This window comes from Poromitra crassiceps (genome assembly GCF_964638095.1).
Source record: "Poromitra crassiceps genome assembly, chromosome: 6".
Lineage (NCBI taxonomy): Eukaryota > Metazoa > Chordata > Actinopteri > Beryciformes > Melamphaidae > Poromitra > Poromitra crassiceps.
This window is the reverse complement of record NC_139627.1, coordinates 29,882,491-29,904,720: the sequence shown is the minus strand read 5'-3', so window position 1 is coordinate 29,904,720 and position 22,230 is coordinate 29,882,491. Positions and strand designations below refer to the sequence as shown.

At 43.4% G+C, this 22,230-nt stretch overlaps 1 protein-coding gene across 1 annotated transcript in view; it reads right to left on the bottom strand.

Annotated features, from left to right (window-relative positions):
- Window positions 1–22,230, bottom strand: part of adarb1b (adenosine deaminase RNA specific B1b) — a 240,448-nt gene that overhangs the window by 27,167 nt on the left and 191,051 nt on the right. Inside the window, exons 5-9 of the mRNA XM_083638553.1 lie at window positions 13,366–13,440; window positions 7,398–8,323; window positions 2,676–2,790; window positions 1,397–1,565; window positions 482–633 (exon numbers count right to left, since the gene is read on the bottom strand). Of these exons, the coding sequence (XP_083494679.1) occupies window positions 482–633; window positions 1,397–1,565; window positions 2,676–2,790; window positions 7,398–8,323; window positions 13,366–13,393 (1,390 nt within the window). The 5' untranslated portion in view covers window positions 13,394–13,440. The remainder of the gene's footprint in view (window positions 1–481; window positions 634–1,396; window positions 1,566–2,675; window positions 2,791–7,397; window positions 8,324–13,365; window positions 13,441–22,230) is intronic.

Below are 22,230 nucleotides of genomic sequence, written 5' to 3'. Positions count from 1 at the left end.
TATTGCGTGAAAGCACCAATGAGTCCTCCTACAATACTGTCGTAATGTCAATATTGAGGTATTTGGTCAAAAATTATGTGATATTTGATTCTGTCCATACTCCATATCACCCAGCCCAATTCTGAGATAACACTAAGCATTGAATAAACACAAACAGTGTAAGGGTTTGTCTCCACTGTAGTGACTTAAGCTACACACACAGGGCTGAAATCAATCTTTTAGTCACAGAAGAGTTTAATTGCCATAAGCTGGTGTACGTCTTTAGAAGGAAAACCAAACTAAAGAGATACACGAACAACAAAACAAAAAGGGCCCCTAAAAAAGGTGCTGAAAGGCATTCACGGGGTGTTTGATGATATCTCCAAGCCAAACAGAACAGCCTTCAATGGCAAACTGGCAATATCACTCATGCTACTTGCTAGCAATGTCCGTGGAGTTAAATACAGTGGGGAAACATGGTCTGTGATCACAGAGAGTGTACCTTCCACTCCGGCCTCGTGCGGAGAGAAGATGCGGGCGTCTCCGCAGGGCGAGGTGCTGATGTAGAGGTGGAACTGAACGTTTTCTCTTAACCTGTAGCCTCGCTTGTCACACCGCACAAATATCGATTTCTGCTGCTCCTCTTTGTTGCTGCTGTGGTCACAGAGAGGAAGGGCGTGTGTCAAATGTGCCACCCAAGAGCACAACTTACGCCCGCATTTACATTTCTTTCATTATAGCTCATTCGGTTGAAATTACAATAAAAATTAATCAATAAAAACCAACATTCTGACACCACAATCATGCCAAACTATGTGTGCAAAGTCTGCAAACGTAATTGTTTTTGGTATAGATTTTGTGTGAACATTGAACTTGAACAACATCCAATTCACATTTGCCACAATCAGAGCTGTAATGAGTAATGTTGTCAACTATTAAATTAATCGCCAACTATTTTGATAATCGGTTAATCTTTTTCTCTCTCTTTTTTCTTTAAATGTGAATATTTTCTGGTGTCTGTCTTTACTCCTCTATGAGAGTAAACTGAATATCTTTGGGTTGTGGACAAAACAAAACATTTGAGGATGTCATCTTGGGCTTTGGGAAACACTGATCAACTTTTTTTCACCATTTGGTGACATTTTAGAGACCAAACAACTAATCGATTAATCGAGAAAATAATCAAAAGATTAATCGTTAATAAAAATAATAAAATATTTGTTAGGTGCAGCCCTAACCACAATGATTCATCCCCTCATCCATTAACCCCCGCCTCAGTCTTCCGCACGCACGCACGCGCGCGCACGCACGCACACACACACACACACACACACACACACACACACACACACACACACACACACACACACACACACACACACACACACACACACACACACACAGTGTGCCCACTGACCTGAGGAAGAACTCCAGCTGGGTGTAGAGGTACCTGATGAGCGAGCGGCGGGCGATGATCTCAGCATGGCAGTCGTTGAGCGCCAGGCCGCGGTCGCTCATGTACTCACCGTTGATGCACTTGGTGCCTGTGGAGACACAGATGACCTGTGCTTCCTTCACATCTGTGCCTGACGGGCGGGAAAGGGGGACAAACACTTAGGAGTCTATGTACACCTGCACACGCACACACACATAAAATCACATGCAGACAAGAACAATGACGACATACATTTGCTTTTAATGCAAATTGTGTTTCCATGCCTTTCAATGAACACACACATACATTACATCAGGGTGGGAATTTTGTCATTTTAGGGGCAAGGCCAGCTGGCCTTCGGCATCGCAAATCTTTTTAGGGCACAAGGCCACATGCCAGGGCACAAAGGCCATTGCTCTATTGACATCGTGAAGAGTGATTCTTCTGAAATGTGTGTTAGAATGAGTCAATGACACATCCTTTGCATCGGGCAGGCTACATTAAACTGAGACCACTGATGCTTTTAAAGCAACTGAAGCAACAGTAGCAGGCTGGTAGCAGGGCACTGCCAAGGTGGCCTTAGAGATCTCAGGGCATCACGGCCAGAGGGAGGGGCAACGGAGGCCATGGCCTCCATGTAATTCCCACCCTGACATACATACATTACATACATATATATATATACACACATATACACACACAGACACACAAACAAACACACACACACACACACACACACACACACACACACACACACACACACACACGTATGTATGTATGTACGTATACACAATCCGCCAGTTGGTTGGTGATATGGCCCTACAATAATATCAATTTAATCATTTGCGTTCTTTTCTATCTGATGCCAGGTGTATCCCAGTCTCTAGAGGTCTGCTTGGAGATCCCGTCACCAGGTGTTTTGTTAACCAAAGTCTACCAACATTTTAATTATAGTGATTGAGCAGCTCTACAGTACTTGACAATCAACTTCTGCGTAGCTGTGGCGTTGGGAAACAGTGATGCACCGTAACTGTATGCAAAGTTTTTCCTAAAAAGCTAAAAGAAAGAGGCCTGTTCTCTGTGTTGGCCTCCATAAGCATAGACTGAACTGATAATATGTTGGACTGATAATATGACTGACTTGTGGCGACTAGTGAGTGTGTGACTGTTGTGTGTGATGATGCACAGTTTTCTGTACTGGCCCTGCAAACTGAATTTCCCTCCGGCTAACACTGGAGAAGCATCTCGTCCTCTGGTCTACCTGTTGTCATGACGACCCCAGCTAGGACTTTCCGTCGTGCGTGGGGGGAGGTGAAGTTGTCCGTCAGCTCACTGAACTTATCCACCACCAGGCGGGAGACCGCGTCAGCAAGGACCTGGGAGCACACACACACACACACACACACACAAACGCACGCACGAACACACACACACAAACACACACAGAAACAACGACACACACTTTTATGTCAGCTTACAGAGCGTGTCTGGTGTTATCCACCCCTAGAGCATCATGTACCTGTCACACTGCTCACATTCGGCTCCAAACAAGAGACAGAGTGTTATAAAGGCAACGAGTAAAAGTGGGTTGACCAACTGAGGTACAGTATACCGAACTGTCTTTCAACAAACGCTACTTTAGTCTGACATAGTGACGATTAGGGCTGTCCCCAAAAAATCTATTCATGTCAGAATCACGATTCTTATCTTCCACCATTCCATCAATTCCACGATTCCATCGATTCACAACTCCCAATAATTCTTCTTCTTTTTGTATTTAACTTATTTTTCTTGAAGTCACTGAGACCTGAGAAATATTAAGACATTTTTATTTGTACAAGTTTAGCATGAATAAATGTTACCTTTTGTCTTAGGTTTGCCTTTGTGAGTACTGTGTTTACATTATTTCAATCAAATTGAATTTAATTGAATTTTTTATTTGTCTCGAACAGAAATTAAAAACACATTCATTTACAAAACAACATATTATATGTCCGAGAAGGGACAGAAAGAAGCCATGCTTATCCAGTCCTGCCCCTCCTTACTACCGTAATTTCCGCACTATAAGCCGCACCGGAGTATAAGCCGCAGCAGCAAAATTGCCTGTTTGTTACATATATAAGCCGCACCGGACTATAAGCCGCAGGTGTTTTAATGTTTTTTTTTTTTAATTGTGTTTTAATGTTTAATTACCATATGTAAGGGTTCATGCACAGAGGGGATTGTCGGGAAAGAGATGGCTGTTTGAGGAAGCTCCCATTTATTAACATTTCAACAAAACAACATAACACAACACCACCTGTGTTTTTTTTTACAGTGCACACAGTGTCCGCGGTGTGGTGAAAAGAGGGCAAGAGAGGAAATTAAAACAGAAGTGGATTTATAGTTAGAAAGAGTGCTAAAAAAGAGAGAATTCCGTTTTTCCCCCCCCCCCGCCCCCGAAAAAATCCATAGATAAGCCGCACCGTTATATAAGCCGCAGGGCCAAAAAACGGGGAAAAAGCCGCGGCTTATAGTCCGAAATTTACGGTACTTCATTAGATAAGGTTTAAATAATAATAGCTGCTTTACAATACAAAACAGATAGCCTACCAGAGGCAATCCAACTTAATGCTACGAAATGTAAAAAAAATAAACTAAGTGCAATACTCATTTTTCAAGCTCTCTCTTATACATGTCCATGATTGATAGTTTATAGATTCTTTTGAAATTTCCTATATGATAACACTTAAAAAAAAAAAAACTACATAATCTTATACAGTTTATGCTGCTTTCATGCCATAATTTGCTACACCGTCTTTCTTAGTAGCACACAGCTGAAATCCCCTTATGTACTGAATTGAGAATCGATTTTCAATCGGGAATCGCTTTGAATCGAAAATCGATTTTGGATCGAATCGTAACCCCAGGAATCGGAATCGAATCGTGGGATACCCAACGATTCACACCCCTAGTGACGATTATAATTCCCTCTATGGGTGAATAAACTCCCCAACAGAGCAGCAGAATCTACACAACAGAAGTGAACAGAGCGCTCATCTTCAAGAACCCTAAATTCCCTGAATACCCAGATCCCCGGAGGGAACCTCAAGTAAACTTCACACATCTCTCGTTCTTGGACAGCTTGCCTCCTCCGTCACCGGCTTCTTATCCACTGCTAATATGGTGGAAAATGATGACGACCAAGAGGAGAGACGACGGCTGGATGGCCACAAATTAAAGAGATTAGTCCAATATGCTACTTGAGAGTCAGCCACTCGTGGCCGGATCATTTGCCTTTCCAATGCCAAGGTCGTGTACGACGGAGAGATCGTGTACGACGGAGAGATCGTGTACGGCGGAGAGATCGTGTACGACGGAGAGATCGTGTATGGCGGAGAGATGACCGTTATTCTCTTGGGGCAAAAAAAGACACCGAGGCAAAGAGAGGATACTGGCATTTTTTCCGCGGCAGTACCAATCCCTTCTCATTGGTCTTGGACAAAAAAGACGGATGCAGTATATTCTTTCAGGAATGAGGAAAATAAATGCCTATTTTCTCATTGGAATGGCAAAATATTTTCAAAATATACAATATTATACAAGGCCTGAGGATTAAGAAAACAATATGAATGACCATGTTCACGTCAAAAAACGAAAACAGCAGTCACATGGTTTTTCTGCTACCGCAACTTACTCCTACCATTTTTCCCCATTAGTCCCTTGCCAGAGGGAAATGGGCTGCACAAATTAAATATCAACCGACAGAGACTTAATAGAGTGGGGGCGCTGTCATTAAAATGGGGTGCTTGTCGAATAAATCAGTTGACAGTAGAGAGAGTGAGTAAAGAAAGAAAAAAGGCTTTGGGCAGGGGGCTGTTGACAGTGTGTCTTGGTGATTAGCTTTGCTGGCTGCGTTATCTCTCTTCACATGCTGGCATGTCTCTGACAGTTAATGTCTCTGACAGTTACCTCTACAGCGGCGACCACCTGTCCTTATATCTCTGACAGTTACCTCTACAGCGGCGACCACCTGTCCTTACTTATTGTCCCCGCAAACCTGACGTGAATGAGGTTTTAATGAATGCCTGCCAGCATAGCAGACTTTTGACAGCTGAGGTACTTTGGACCTGATTGCAACCACAAAGGACAAGTCCAAGAGAGGTCCAGGTAGACTGAGATCCCCAAAACATCTTTCCTTCTATGTTAGCTCTAACCACTCCTTTTGTCAAATCTACAAACAGTACAGATAATTGACTACTGTAGATTTCACCGTTTTGACCGGCTGTCACTTAACAGATTTATAAACACTATAGACTGTAATCTGACATCTCTAAAATTAGAGGGATGTATGTTACTGCTAGTTGCTTCAACAAGACTTAAAAGAATGGTAGATGTTGAGTAAGATATGGACATGGCATTAGCACCCTCATCTCCATGAGCGATCCTGGGAGCACGGGTAGGAGACTAGTAAAATTATGTCTGATTTTTAAACAGATGATCCCTTACACCTTTACACTCCCTCGTCCCTCTGCTTCTAAAACCTGTCTCTGTCTCATCCTTTGTGATTTAATATTCTGTTATTCTATTTTTAATGATTGTTTCATAGCCAGTGATGATTGACAGGGCCATATAAATGTTCATGCCCAGTGATGATTGACAGGGCCATATAAATGTTCATACCCAGTGATGATTGACAGGGCCATATAAATGTTCATGCCCAGTGATGATTGACAGGGCCATATAAATGTTCATACCCAGTGATGATTGACAGGGCCATATAAATGTTCATACCCAGTGATGATTGACAGGGCCATATAAATGTTCATGCCCAGTGATGATTGACAGGGCCATATAAACGTTCATGCCCAGTGATGATTGACAGGGCCATATAAACGTTCATGCCCAGTGATGATTGACAGGGCCATATAAACGTTCATGCCCAGTGATGATTGACAGGGCCATATAAATGTTCATACCCAGTGATGATTGACAGGGCCATATAAACGTTCATGCCCAGTGATGATTGACAGGGCCATATAAACGTTCATACCCAGTGATGATTGACAGGGCCATATAAACGTTCATGCCCAGTGATGATTGACAGGGCCATATAAACGTTCATGCCCAGTGATGATTGACAGGGCCATATAAACGTTCATGCCCAGTGATGATTGACAGGGCCATATAAACGTTCCAGTGAGAGCTTTGATGAAGGCAGAATTTGAAAAATATGAAAAATGAAGGGAGATTGTGTTTCAAATTCCTCTGGATCATTTCAAAAGCAAGTTGATAACATGGAATTCAGTAAGAACTATATTGGACAAGATACCAAAAAACGGGATGAACAGATACTCCCAGTAATGAGAATTTCCTTTGAGAGTTACTTCCAGCGATAAAGATTTTTGTCCCCAAGAGTTTCTTATGAACTACAAGTCTATCTATTTAAATTTGTAGCACTGTATTGTAACCACAAATTCTTTGACCACAGAACATTTAGATATTCATGAATTCTTAACGCAATCCCAATTTAAATATTCCAAAGCACAACAGTGTGTGAGAACGATCTGCACAAGTGCTTTGTGTATTATTAATGTGTAATGGAACAGCCATGCTTTTCTGGTTGGAGAGGAAGCTCTCTTTCAAAACATGTTGGGTATAAAGCCAGTATTGTCATGGACCTGAAATGCTGTCTGTTGTGCCTGTCTTCACATTATGAGTTCTGATGCAGAACAAAGTATCACTGCTGCTGATCAGTACAGTACATTTCAATGTTATGACCAGGGGTATTTTAACAGGCCGATTAATTTCTAAAACTCAAATAGAAATGTACCATTATACCGGTTGTAACTCATGAGATAGTTACAGTACCACAACATTCGACCAGCCCTGGTGGATTCGGTCATTCCAAAAATAATTAGACTGAAGAAGGCACAAGGCAGTGTGTGAACCAGTTTGTGTAACAAGTTATGCTATTAATCTATAAATAAAATGAATATGTTACCTGGGGTAGGTGAAGCTGCAGTCCCTCACTGGGTATGGGTTGTCGGGATGGTGTCTGGTCTAGCTGCATATTGAAGAGGGCTGAGAGGGCGGCCTGTGCTGCCCGGGCCTTGGCCAGCTTCTTGTTGCGCCCTGAGCCCTCAAACATCTGTGCGTCCACAGTCACTGACATCACAAAGTTCTTGGCGTGACTCTCGCCGCTCTCCGACACAAAGTCATATTTGAGGCCCGGCCGGAGCTCGTTGAGGATCATGACGGGGTTCTTGCCACTGGAGGGTGAGCTGAAGGAGGAGGGAGGGGGCAATGGGGCCTGGGCAAGGTTGCTGCCGGGCGGCACCGGCAGTGGGTACTCCCCTAGGGAGTTTAAAGAGCTGCTACCATTGGAGCCTAGATAGAAGGAGTCCTCAGGTGCGGCTGGTGTCTCAAAGCCGTTGAAGAGCATGTCCGGGAAGTCGGCTTGGTCAGATGTGAAGTCTGTGTTGACGGTCAGCGTTCGGCCCATTGCCAGGTGCGCCTCCGAGGCGTTGGGGAACTGGACAAAGGAGCGCAGCGCTTTCTCAGCTGCGTTCAGTTTAGCCTTCTTCTTAGTGGGGCCCATGCCCTCAAACATCTGTCCATTGACCTCCACGGTCATGACGAAGACTGGTGCATGCACCGGGCCTGTCTGGGACAGCAGCTTGTACTGTAGACCTGGTTTGATTTCATTCAACTGCATGAGAGCATTCTTGGGCAGGACTGGCCCCGGTGTTTTCTTACGCTTCTTGGCCCGGAACTTGGAGTGTGCATGGCCATTGTTGCCCTCCTCTAGGGGGCGCTTTCGACTGCCCCCGCCGCTTCCGTTGGGGAGCTGTTCAGCCACAGCCACCCCCTCTTTGGAGGACACGTTGTCCATGTTTCGGTTTTCCTTAACGTCAGTGCTGCTCGAACCTGCGGTGCCCAGAAAGAGTAACTTACAACGCCTTCGTTGCAGGATCTTGTAAATGCAAAATTTATAGATTCCTTTATCACTCTTTGGAACTGAACCAATGATTTGTGTTCCTTTATAGCAAGAGAACGCAGGCTTTAATTTTGATCAGACATATCAAAATGTAATCAATTAGGTTTACTAAGAATTGTTAACAGAATACTATCAGTGCATCGACTTTTCTAAAAATGAAAGCGGGTTCTAACAAGTGTAACTTGGTCTTCATTCAGAATCATGATAAATTATTTTCATGTTAATTGTGAACAGTTTAATTTAGTGACGACAAATACACAAATTACAATCATTTAGTGACTATGAACTTAAAGTGACCCACTAGCCCTTGATAGCCATACCAAAATACATTTAAAAAAAATACAGTACCTTTTAAAAGGATACATATTGTAACATAATTTTATTGAACGTTGTTGTTGTTTTTTACAATCAATTCTATATTTTCAGAGTAGGTGTCACTTTCTCAAATGTGAATATTTCATTTTAAAATGAGCCTCTTCATATATCTTCAAGATTAAAGGCTAAGTCATGTAGGGGGAAATGTTGGGAGAGTTGTTTTCACTTGTACACTTCTTGTGTTGTATGTGACATGGGTCTCTCATATACATACACGCACACAGCTGTTCCTCATCCATTTTAACCATATCTTAAGCATCATTCTTTCTCAATTGTCTATATGACGCAATGAGGCAGATTTGAAGTTTAAATTGCTGTCCTGGAATATACTAGGGAACACATATCACCATGTCCAGTTAGCAAAGTGGATGGAATATTGGCAAAAATTTTCATTTATAACATCCTTCAGCAAAGGCTTGATAGGTTACTCCTTGCGGTACTCAGGAGAAAGAGAAGCCGCAGTGTGCATGAGTGGGAGTGTAGGCGGGGTTGAGGGAGTGCAGGGGAAGAGTGCAGGGGAAGAGGAGGAGTGGAGGACCAGGCAAACAGGAGAAGACATCAAAGACAAGAGGTAGGCAGAGCTACACTCCACCTAGTGCAGGAAAGGTTTGCCTGGAGACTGGGTGCAAGGTTCAAATGTGCTAAGCCCCTTTATATGTTCTGGAAATAATGACTGTCCCGTTTAAAAAGAGGAATATTATGACTGTCCCGTTTAAAAAAAGAGGAATATCTCAATTTAAAAGGAATTTCTAGTGAGACCCGAGGCTCTGAGATCCCCCATGGAGCTCAGCAGAAGACACAATATCGTAGTTCACAAAATGCACTGACATGTCGTTGCCATCTGCGTACTAGAATCCACATGTCCCAAGGCAAGAAAAAAAAAAGGCACATTCATTCCCACAATCCAGAATACAAATTGCAATTCTCTAAAACATGCAATTGTCCTTTGGTGTGTGTGTGTGCATTATGAGCATACGTATATTCTCTATAAAACATGCAATAGTCCTTTGGTGTGTGTGTGTGTGTGTGTGTGCGTGTGTGCGTGCGTGCATGCATTCTGCCAAGAGATCTTGAAAACCTTTGTCAGATAAAAGAAATGGCAGGGGAGAGGAGCAAGAGCGTAATCATGCACAAGACTGGCCAGGCAAGGACAACTTGTCAAAATGGAGATAGGTGAAATTTGGGTGTAGAATTGGGACATAATCTCAGCCAAAAAGCTGCGAGGACAGTTGGTACTCTAGCATTGAGTAGTTTTGGCCATAATAGCAAGAACAAAATGTTCAGAGAGAAATGGATACAATTAAATAAGGACTTGCACCCCTTCATTATGATTCTCCATCTAAAAAGAAGCTACACTCTCACAGCAAGAGCACTGTAGCTCATAATGTTACTGTGCCAAGGATAGGAATATGATACATAAAACTGTCAACTATTGAGGATTACTATAGAAATCAATGCATACTGTACTTCCATAATACCATAAATCAAGAGGATCTAAACTGGTGGGAGTATTTCATGATCCGTACCCCATCCACCAAAACACCATGCACCGACAGAGAACACACATGTGTGTGTGTGTGTGTGTGTGTGTGTGTGTGTGTGTATACATACTGTATATATATATATATATATATATCATTCAATCAATCTTAAATGTACAATCTGTAAAAGTGTTAATATTTTATGAACCAAGGACAGATTCTTTAAAAAGTACCAGATTTTTTGTTTCTTTGGACCAATTAATGATTTTATACAATATCTCAAATGGTGGATATCCAGCAGTACTCCCGATTTGAGGACCACTGCCTTGGAGAAACAGCAACAAATGTGGATTGACATGACAGCACACACACACTTCTGCTCATTACCATGCCGCCATTTGTGTAATCAGCATCCATTAGCTGCACCGAATAAAAGCTTTGTCATATGCTTGCATCTTTCAGAGCTCAAATCCCCCATGGGGTGATCGTATGAACTAAGGAATGCAGGCTAACAATGGCTCTGTCACAACCTTTTGAGTGGACATTTTGTCTTGACTTAATTGATTTAATTTGAGTCGTGCGGAGTCTGAATTGAAAGCACACACAAAAAAAACATGGTTGTCTGTCTGTGTACGGAGGTCAGGAGTGAATATACTGGCTGAAATTTACACGTGAGAGAGTTTAGGAACTGGATTACTAATTCCTGAGGACAAGTGACTTGGGGTCATGTTGTCAGCACCTGCAGTGTGGTGAAAAGAAAATCCTTCACGTTTGAGTGACAGGCTGCCCCCCGCTGTAATGGAGTCCGTGCCCGTGTCGATAAAAGCTGCCGGACCACGCTTTGAGCAGTGCCTGGAGCTGTGTATGGAGATTGTTGCTTTTCTCTGCTTCCTGGTTTTGTTAGACAATCGTGGTCGCTCCTGTACAACTTTAGATGTGCTGTAGTATTTCACAAGGTGAGTAAGACAGCCATATTCTATCACATGACGATGAAAACACCTATTGACGTCCTCTGACGTCAATGGCGAGGAAGTGTTGTCTCTTAAATGACATTCTGAGACGCCAATGGTGGAGAATGAGTTAAGAAACATGTGTCTGTGTGAACTTGAACTGCAGTTAATCTTCAAATATATTTTTGGACTGACAGTGACAATGTAAAAAAGAGTGCCTTTAGTTTGAAAGACAAAAAAAGAGACAATTTTGCACCTCTGAGCTTAACTGACGTGACACTGCCGGTTTCTCCTCAGTGGAAAGACACTAAGATGAAAGACAGATATAATGAGAATTGTTCCTATGTATTGCAGGTTAGGGCACTGCTAGAGGAATGACGGCCATCTTTGGATGTGAGGTCAAAATTGTGAATCAACTTGTGAATGAACTCAATCATGCTGCCTTGGCAAGTTCAATAAGCTGGAGAGGAGATGATTTCCTTCAGAGAGAAATGAAAGTAGAGGGAATCTGTGGAATATGACCTGAAGCTTCTCAGATGGAACCATTAGTTCCTCCCTAAAATGTTTCATATCCCCTCTGTGTATATGTCTGTGCATGGAGCTTCATGTCTATGTGAGTCTGCTGTGTGTCTTGCTTCAGGTAAGGACAGATTGAAGAATTCAAGCGGGGGCATCCTTACAGCAGTGGCCATAGACATCATTGTATGGTATGTAGACATTTGGATTGTTTTTTGACGTTCGTATTCTTCCATACTTTTGAGTGTAATAATATGTGTTATAATGGGACAAAGTATTATACTAACACTAATACAGGTGTAAGTGTGGCGTCTGACCACACATATGTTAGAGAATGACAGGCAGGCAGACAAGGAAAAACATGCAGACAGACAGAAAAAAGGGAAATGCACACTCAGGCAGACAGCCAAATGGGAAAGCAGACAGACAGACAGGCAGTCAGACAGACTGACAGACAGGCAGGCAGTCAGGCAGACAGAGAGACAGACAGACAAAGAGCCAGACAGACACTTTGAATAAGAGTATTCAAAGTCTGAGACCATGGACCTTCTCTCAGAAATAGAGTGGAAAAAGCTCCATGAAAAGTTGCCTTCACTCTTATTCAAATGATTAAATTAACTATAACTGAAATCTAAAATAATTCACTCACTGAGCCTCCCCTCAAACTGTTTGAGCCCCCCTGGGGAGGCCCACCTCCCACTTTGGAATCCTCTGAACTGGAGTTATAGTGTTCAGGCTAAAATCAGACTAGAGGACAGGGCAGACTAGGCTGTAGATTAGCTAGATTCCTTGTGTGCTAGTTAGTTCTGGTTAATGGCTAGAGTAGATTGTCTGAGCTGCTGCTGGTTCCAGTGTGCCGCTGCTACCCTGGCCGCTGCAGAGAGATGGCCAGGCAGATTGAGTAGCTGGCTGTAGCCTATGCCCTGGGGCTGGGCGATAAATGTCAATTTGTTTCTTGCTTATTCAGTGGCTCTTTTTGCCTGGTAAATAAAATACATAACTTGATTGCTAAATTTACTGTCTCTTGTGACTATTCATGACTATATCGCCCAGCCACAGTATATTCTACCTGTTCTGCTCTCTCTCCTCTTCCCCCCTTCCCCTGCTCCCTCCCCACCTCCTCCCTTTCCCTGCTCGCTCCTCCCCCACATTCCCCTGTTCCCTCCTCACCTGCTGCCTTTGCCTGCCCTCTCATCCAGCACATTCCCCTGCTCCCTCCCCACCTCCTCCCTTTCCCTGCTCTCTCCTCCCCCATACCCCCCTGCTCCCTCCCCACCTCCTCCCTTTCCCTGCTCTCTCCTCCCCCACATTCCCCTGCTCCCTCCCCCACCTCCTCCCTTTCCCTGCTCTCTCATCCAGCACATTCCCTCCCCCTTTCTCCCTTTCTCTCTCTATCAGATTGTTCAATCATGTTTTTATTATTCGTATTGTAATTGTTATTGTTGTGTCAGCTAGATTTAGCTAGACTAGACATTCTCTGTGAAGTCCTCTGAGACATGCTTGTAAATTAGGGCTATACAAATAAACTTGACTTGACTTGACTTGACAGACAGACAGACAGACAGACAGACATACATACACACAGTCAGGCAGACAGCCAAGCAGGAAAGCAGACAGATAGGTGAATGAGAGGATGCAGAGCAGACTCACTCATGTTCTCCTCCTCGTCCACATCCATGGTGACGGGTTTGTCCTGACCTGGGAGCAGCCGAGCCCCCACTGCACCTGGGGACCACAGGGACAGTAGTGGTTAAAGACCGCAAAGTCATGTGTTAAGCAGGTGGCAAGCTCAGACTTAGTGATAAAATCTGTAGTTTCTCGAATGGCCACTTCAGTCTGGCTCCAAAAGGGAATCGTTCCCTGTTCACCCATGTTAAAATGCCCGACTTTACAACAGGATTAAACATGTTTACAGCCTGGTAAAAAAAAAAAAAAAAAAAACGGTTTTGGTCTATATAGCTAATTTCACCTTTCATAACAACTGTACAGGGGGTGAATTTTTATATAACTCACCCGGTTAGAGTAAAATAGACGATAGAAAAGACTGTTTTGGGCGTGATTGACAGCTATGTTTTAAGATGTATATATATAAATACTTTGAATAATATTTTTTGTCCACAAAAAAAGGTTAATTATCTTGTCAAAATCCTTAAAATGGCATCTACTCCTCCCTCATAAAAAAAGAGTCTATGAATATGCTAAAATATTTACGGTAATCTGAAAAGTCTTCCTGCTGGACACAAGATGTCTCCTATACGCCACTGTAAAGGGTATTGTCATGTCCATTGTGCACTGGAGGCTTAAAGTTTCCACATCACACTTGTGTTAGTTGAATATTGTTCCAGAATTGGCTTTCTAAACTATTTGCGATGTCGCAAATCCTGCCTGTAGGGAATTGGATTTTCAGTGAGCACAGAGAAACTTTCCACTTTCAGCCTTTTCAGCCTTCTAGCATCAAACTCTGCACAGTGAAGCTCAAACATCCAACTGTAGGAACAAGTAGAGAAACATATTCTTTGACTTTAAACAACACACACACACACACACACACACACACACACACACACACACACACACACACACCTTCAATAGGTGCACCAATGCTAATTTCTACCTTGATACACACCCCTACGCACACACGGCGACACGGTGGTGAGAGGATGTAGTGCACTGTGTTACACTGAGGTGTATAAATATTCAGGGGCCGTGCGGGATCAAGGTGGGAGAGGGGCGCGCGGCTGACAGGCCTTAATAGCAGGAGCAGTCTATTGTGACTTTAATCTCCCTTCCATTAGACCTCATTTCCCCCTGCCTGTTGAGAGATATACAAGCTACTGCCATGGCCGAGTCACTCCCCCGACTCGCGGGCGCACACACACACACACACACACACATACACATACATGCACGCACACACACACACACATGCACACACACACACGCACACACATACACGCACACGTGCACACACACACACACGCACACACACACACACACACATACACGCACACGTGCGCACACTCACACGTCCGTCGTCCCAAGGTGGAGAGAGTGCAATTACTCCAAGAGATCATTTATGCTCTGAAAATAAATGCATCCGTTTCAAATGGTGTAACTCACTGCCCACATACTTCCATGCGTCTTTCACATTGGTATCATGTTAAGCAATACATCCACTAGTGGGCAGTAGAGATTCAAAATGCGAGTGTGTGTGTGTGGTCCTGCTCTGTTTCATCATCCGTAAGCTTTCAGAAAACGTGCAGAATTACGCACGAAGTGAACGCAGAGTACGGACAGAAGGCTCTGTCCGTCTCCGTATTTAACGGAGCATAACTGAGCCTTAAAGCAGCTACGAGCAAGATTTTCGATTGTTATTAAACATTATAATTACAATATTGATGCATCACATCTTACTTATAATAGTAGCTGAGACCAAAGCCGTGTGAATCGGAGATTGCTCTGTTGATGATTATAGAGTCTGTGTCTGTCTAACCTCGCGTCACCAGGGGGCTCTCTCTCTCTCTCTCTGTCTACCGGCGGGCCGGATAAACCCGGAAGTGAAACGAAACGGTTCACGGCAGCTCCCTGCCTTCTGCCGTTTCGCTCTGCCTAGCAACAGACCATAAACAAGGAACACGCCATGCAGGGGCTCGCTACTCTCGCGAACATCTCTCGTTATATTCTAACAGGTTTTTTGGAAGTTATTTTGTGGTTATGGCCGAAGTGGCTGCTGCAAACCGTTTCATTTCACTTCCTGATCTGCCCTGGCCACAGACAGACTAACACTGGCCGATTCACTCGGGGTTCAAGCGAGACTACTCTGCGTTGGTCTCGTCTACTATTAGAGGTAAGATGTGGTGCATCGATATTAAATTTAGACTGTTTAATAACAATCGAAAATCTTGCTCGTAGCTGCTAGGGTTAGGGTTAGGGTTAGGGTTAACCCTAACATGCAGCTGCATCCATAGTGCCACAGTCCAACATGAGGAGTCGTGTAATGCAGGAAACCTGGCTGTTCAAATCTGATGAAGACCAGATCTACAGAAATCAATGGATGCAAGGTTCTAAGATGTTTCTGTCTCTCAAATCTTTCTTGACTAGGGGGCTTCCGGTTTGGGCGGTGCCGTGTGAGGATGTCCTTTCACTGAGCTCCTCGCTAGAGCCACATTAATGTCATTTTTTCTTGTTTCTGAGAGCTTCTCTTCGAACATGTAATACTCACTAATTGGAAAAAACCCTGGCCTGACGGTTTGATCTGTGACTTTTTGCAGACGGACGATAAAAATGCCCGACCTACGAAACAAAACAAAGGAGGCTAGTTTAGCTGCCGCTGCTAATCAAGGCTCGGCGGAGCCGCTAGCTAACGTGGACAAACAAGATGCCGTTCTTCAAGCAATATGCGACCTAAAAGCCGAGCTCCTGGCCAAAATTGATGAGCGGGCAGAACTGCAGGCTACCGAAATCAGGAACCAAGTGGGCCAGCTACAGGAAGAACTGAAACAAACGAGAGAGCAGGCCAATGCCAGGAGCGAGGCGCTAGATGTCCGCGTGACCTCACTGGAAAAGGCAGAGAATACCCATTCAGATGACATCCTTGTAATTCAGCGAGAAATGACCCAATTGAAGAAAGACGTTGCTACACTGAGAGAACGAAATGAAGATCTGGAAGCGCGGTCCCGCAGATGCAACCTGCGCATTGTTGGAGTTAAGGAGGGTCGGGAAGATGGGAAGCATATCCCTGAGTTTGTCTCCAAGATGCTGCAGGAAACATTGGGGCTGGAAAAGGCCCCTCTACTAGACAGAGCTCATCGCACGCTGCGCCACAGACCGGGGGACAGCGAGCCGCCAAGAGCCTTCGTCATAAAGTGTCACTATTTCCAGGAGAGGGAGGCGATTTTCAAGAAGGCAGTACAGATGAAGCAGGTGAAGACAGCAGATGGCGACGTTGTCCGTATCCAGCCAGATTACACTCAGGCAGTGGCTAAACAACGAGCGGCATTTGGGGAGGTGCGGAGTCTGCTACGGGGACGTGAAGGGATACGCTATGGCCTGTATTACCCAGCCCAGATGAGGATCACAACGGCGAATGGTGTCCTGCGGAGCTTTGGAGACCCGAAGCGGGCAAAGGACTACATACTGAAGGAACTAGCATAGTGTACCATGCTATCAGGCTGACGTTCATCTGTTTGTTTCTGTTGTTGGATCAGTGACCAGCTGATACATCATGCGAGGTAAATGAGGATGACTTTTATTTTTATTTTGTTGTGATAGTTATATTGTTCTCTGTGGGGAACAATGACCAAATTATTTCAGCGTTAGTCCACTGTTTGATTGCCCAATTATATTACTGAGATTCACCAGGACACATTGGACTATTAGGGTATTATTATTATTTTATCCTCTTTCTTACTTTGCCTCTAGCATTGACAATCCTTTGAGATGATATCTCGTTCATCATTCGTTCACCCATGTTATCTCCATTACTGTAGTAAGCAATCTGTGCCACACGGGGGCAGCGACATTCCTGCTCAGATGCTGTTGTACTTTTATGGTTGCAATCTGGTGTTCAGTTTCTGCATCTCCACATGTATGCAGCACCTACGAGTAATGACTACAAAGTGAGTATTTACTTTTTTCTTTCTTTCTACAAATACACCTGTGGTTCACAGGATCGAAGAGAATCATAACTTTGTTCTATTTTTATTGTTAATTTTCTGCTCTCATGGTTCTTTCTCTATAACAATGTGGCTCTGGTTGAGACTCAGACTCACTAGGTAAGCTTATGCAGACTGGGGACCTGCAACTAGGGGCATGTGCAGCCTCTCATTTGGGGAGAGGCCGGCAGGGGAAGATGTTATATTCTGTGTGTTGTGTTTTTTGGGTCGTTGTTTTTGCTTGTTTTTTATCATTTGTTTCACACATTACATTGCAGGGGGAGTTTAGCTCTGTTACTATATTTCAAGCTCAAGGGGACAATGTTTTGATTGCTGCATGTCAATACAGGGAACCACTATGGCAATGCTAGATACTAATAGGCAGATAGGGGCTAAAGATGACTTTCTAAGTTGGAATGTGAGAGGGCTTAACCACCCAGTCAAGAGGAGTAGGATTTTTTCCCACATACTAAAGTTGAAAGCGAAGATAGTGTATTTACAGGAAACACACCTTCTTAACAAGGACCATGTCAGACTCAATAGAGGAGGATTCTCCAAGATTTTCCACTCTAATTTTAATGCTAAAAGTAGAGGGGTGGCCATTTTGATTCACAGGGAAGTACAATTTGAACCAACAAAGGTCACATTAGATAAAGATGGGCGTTTTGTAATAATCAGAGGGACATTATTCAACACACCTGTTGTACTTGCTAATGTGTATGCCCCAAACTGGGATAATGCCAAATTCTTTAGTGACTTTTTTGCACTGCTCCCAGACCTAGACAGTCACTTACCTATAATTGGAGGGGATCTAAATTGTGTCTTGCACCCCACCCTGGACCGTTCTCGACAGACAAATACCAATAGACACCCAGGGCTAAGTAGATCTGCACAGTGTGTCAACCACTTTCTTCAGCAATATGGGGTGACGGATGTCTGGAGGTTCAGGAACAGTGCATCGAGGCAATATTCTTTTTTCTCTCCTGTGCATCAGTCTTACTCAAGGATAGACTACTTTCTCCTTGATAAGAGGTTGCTCCCCCTGTTGAAATCGTGTCAGTATGAAAGCATTATAATATCCGACCACAGCCCTGTGACAGTGGCATTGTGCTTTCCAGGGAATGAGCCATCTCAACGGGTATGGAGACTAAACTCAAAACTCTTATCTGATGAAAACTTTGTCTCTTTTATGTCTGCCCAGATAGACTTCTACTTAGAAATGAACCAGTCACCGGACATAAGTGAATGTAACCTCTGGGAAGCGATGAAAGCATATTTGAGAGGTCAGGTCATATCCTATTGTGCTAACATAAATAAGAAGAGAGCTAAACGCCTCGAAGAACTTATTTCTCTAATAGCTGTTGTTGATCAGAAACATTCAGGGGTGCCCTCTGCTGCTCAATACAAGGAAAGGTTAGCATTGCAGACCGAATTTGATACCCTCTCAACAAGACTCATTGAGGAACAACATCTGAGGTCACGCTGTGAGCACTATGAACATGGGGAGCGGGCGGGCGGGCAGGCTGCTTAGCCAGCAGCTACGACAGTCTGCGGAGGCCGGGCTCATAACAGAGATTAATACACCGGACGGCGTCTCTACGGACCAAAGATTAATTAATAACCAATTCACACAGTTTTATAAGGACCTTTATACGTCAGATGCTGGGGATGAGAGTCTAATAGAAGAGTTTCTTAGTCATTTGGAAATGCCAACAGTTGAACCCTCTATCGTGGAGGACCTAGATCGGCCCATATCAGCAGCGGAAATTGATAAAGCAGTTAAACAAATGAAGAGTGGTAAGGCCCCGGGGCCCGACGGCTTTCCAATAGAGTTTTATACGAAGTTTGCGAATAAATTAACACCTATCCTGTCTAAAGTGTACGCAGAGGCTCTAGCTCAGGAAACATTGCCACCCACAATGACTCAGGCCAGGATTTCGGTCCTTTTGAAAAAAGACAAGGACCCATTGAATTGTGAGTCTTACAGGCCGATAAGTTTGTTGTGTTGTGACTACAAAATCCTTGCCAAGGTCCTGGCTGCCAGACTTGAGCCGGCAATGTGTACAATAATCCATCAAGACCAGACTGGTTTTATGACTGGACGCCAGCTGTTTGGTAATGTACGCAGACTGTTTAATATATTATATTCTCCCAATGAGCAAACAGCGGAGGTTTTGATCTCCCTAGACGCTCATAAAGCGTTTGACCGGGTAGAGCATAACTACTTATTCAAAGTTCTGGAAGGGTTTGGGTTTGGAGCATCTTTCCGTTCATGGATTAAAGTTCTGTATAGCTCTCCTCAAGCATCTGTCTGCACAAATAAGATTATGTCTCAATACTTCCCCCTCCACAGGGGTTCTAGACAAGGGTGTCCGCTTTCACCATTTCTATTTAACATCGCCCTTGAACCACTCGCAATAGCTCTCAGGGGAAACGCGGCCCTGTCCGGTATTGGCAGGGACGGGCAGACTCACAAATTGTCGCTGTATGCCGACGACCTTATACTCTTCTTGTCAGACCCAGGTACCTCTATCCCTATAGCTATGACAACCATTTCTAAATTTGGAGCGATCTCAGGATATAAAATAAATTTGACCAAGAGTCTATTATTTCCAATCAATACGCTAGCACAACAAACGTCGTTTGAGAACTTCCCTTTTAAAGTGACCCAAGATTCATTCACCTACTTAGGTGTCTCTGTGACCCGGGAATATAAAAGTTTATATAAAAATAATTTTAAGCCAGCATTAGACAAAGCCAAAGAGAACCTTACACGTTGGTCCACACTGCCTATATCGCTGGCTGGACGAATTAACTCAGTGAAAATGACCATTATGCCTAGATTTTTGTTTCTGTTTCAGACTGTACCGGTTTTAATCCCAAAATCATTTTTTAAGGAATTGGATGCAACCATATCTACTTTCATATGGAGTAAGACTGTTAGGAAAGCATATTTGGAAAGGCTGAAAGAAGAGGGCGGCTTGGCATTGCCAAATTTCCTACGTTATTACTGGGCGGCGAATATCCAAAAGTTATCCTACTGGGTTTCTAGTCCTCATGAAGAGAACGAGCCAGCGTGGGTTCAGCTAGAACAAAAGAGTGCCTCTCCTGTGTCCCTTTCAGCATTACTGTTTGCTCCTCTGCCCCTTAGTAAGCATAGACACACGAATAACCCGATTGTGACTGGCTCACTGAAGATTTGGTCACAGTTTAGGATTCATTTTAAACAGAAACAGGCCCTGCCCTCTATACCTATCACAGCCAACCCTCTCTTCCCTGCCTCCCTTTGGGATACAACTTACAAGACTTGGTCGAGGAAAGGGCTGACTTGTGTTAAAGATTTATTTAAAAATGGCATCTTTGTTTCCTTCCAGAGGTTAAAGAGGGATTATGACATTCCAGAAACACATTTTTTTTAAATATCTTCAGGTCCGTAGCTTTGTCAAAAAACACTTTCCCTGCTTCCCATCTTCTCCACCTGATAGCTGGATAGAAGAGTGTATATGTTTCGATCCACTAGGCAGAGGCCTTATATCCAGATTATATAGTATGATTCAAATGGTAGCTTTGCCCACCCTCGATCATCTGAAAGAGTTATGGGAGCAAGATTTTGCAAATGAGATCTCAGACTTTACCTGGCAGTCAGCGATAGGGATGATTCACTCAACATCCATTTGCATCCGACATGGATTATTGCAATTCAAAGTGTTACACAGACTTCATTTATCGAAAAGTAGGCTTGCCAGGATGACCCGACATGTTCTAGGTGTAAACGGGCCCCAGCGACTCTATATCACATGTTCTGGTCGTGCTCGTCTCTGGTTCCTTTTTGGTCCTCTATCTTTGAAACATTTTCTTACATCTGCGGGAAGGACATTCATCCAGACCCTGCCATTGGCATTTTTGGAGTAGCACCTGATGGAGTTACAGTCTCTGGTGCTCAAGCCGAGGCTTTAGCTTTTTCATCGCTTCTGGCCCGACGACTAATTTTAATGAGCTGGAAATCAGCTGCCCCTCCATCTCATGCATGTTGGGTCAGAGACCCTCCATCTCATGCATGTTGGGTCAGAGATGTTATGGCATACCTTAAATTGGAGAAACTGAAATACACTATACGTGGTTCGACTCAGAAAAATCTTAGAGTGTGGGGTCCTTTTCTAGATTACTTTGATAAAAATTACCTCTCTCCTCCCAATACTGCCTAACTGACTTTCAGAGATTCAAGTGTTGGCTTTTGCCACGAGTGATTGTCAGAACATATATCCTCAGCACTTAGCGTATCCCCTGCAAAGTGTATTGTAATTGTTTGTAGCATTTATTTATTTTCATTATTATTATTTTTGAGTCTTGGGTGTCTGTGTCTCTTGTATTATTATTATTATGTTCTGTCCTATTTTGGTGCTACATGTCTTGCTTTTTCTTATGTCTCTGTTTATATGTAGTATGTTTGAAATGAAAAACCCAATAAACAAATTTGAATAATAAATCTTTCTTGACTAGATTAGAAGATGTGGGTCTAAAACAAAGTATGGCAACTCAATCAGTTAACCACTAATAGTTGAACTGTTTTCTACTTGAGGAGCCCAGAGCGCTCCACCCAAAAACGCTAGCTGCCAGGAGCGCGGTGCTGGGAAGAGGGGCACTCCTAGAGTCTTTACCATAGCACCTCTGTCATTGTACCATGATCTGTGAGACAAATCAAGAACAAATCTCATGACTGATCAACTCAAAAATCTGCAAGAAGTTGATACAATAAAAAATGTGCGTATATACTGTATATATATATATATATATATATATACTGTATATATATATATATACTGTATATATATATATACTATATATATATATATATATATAT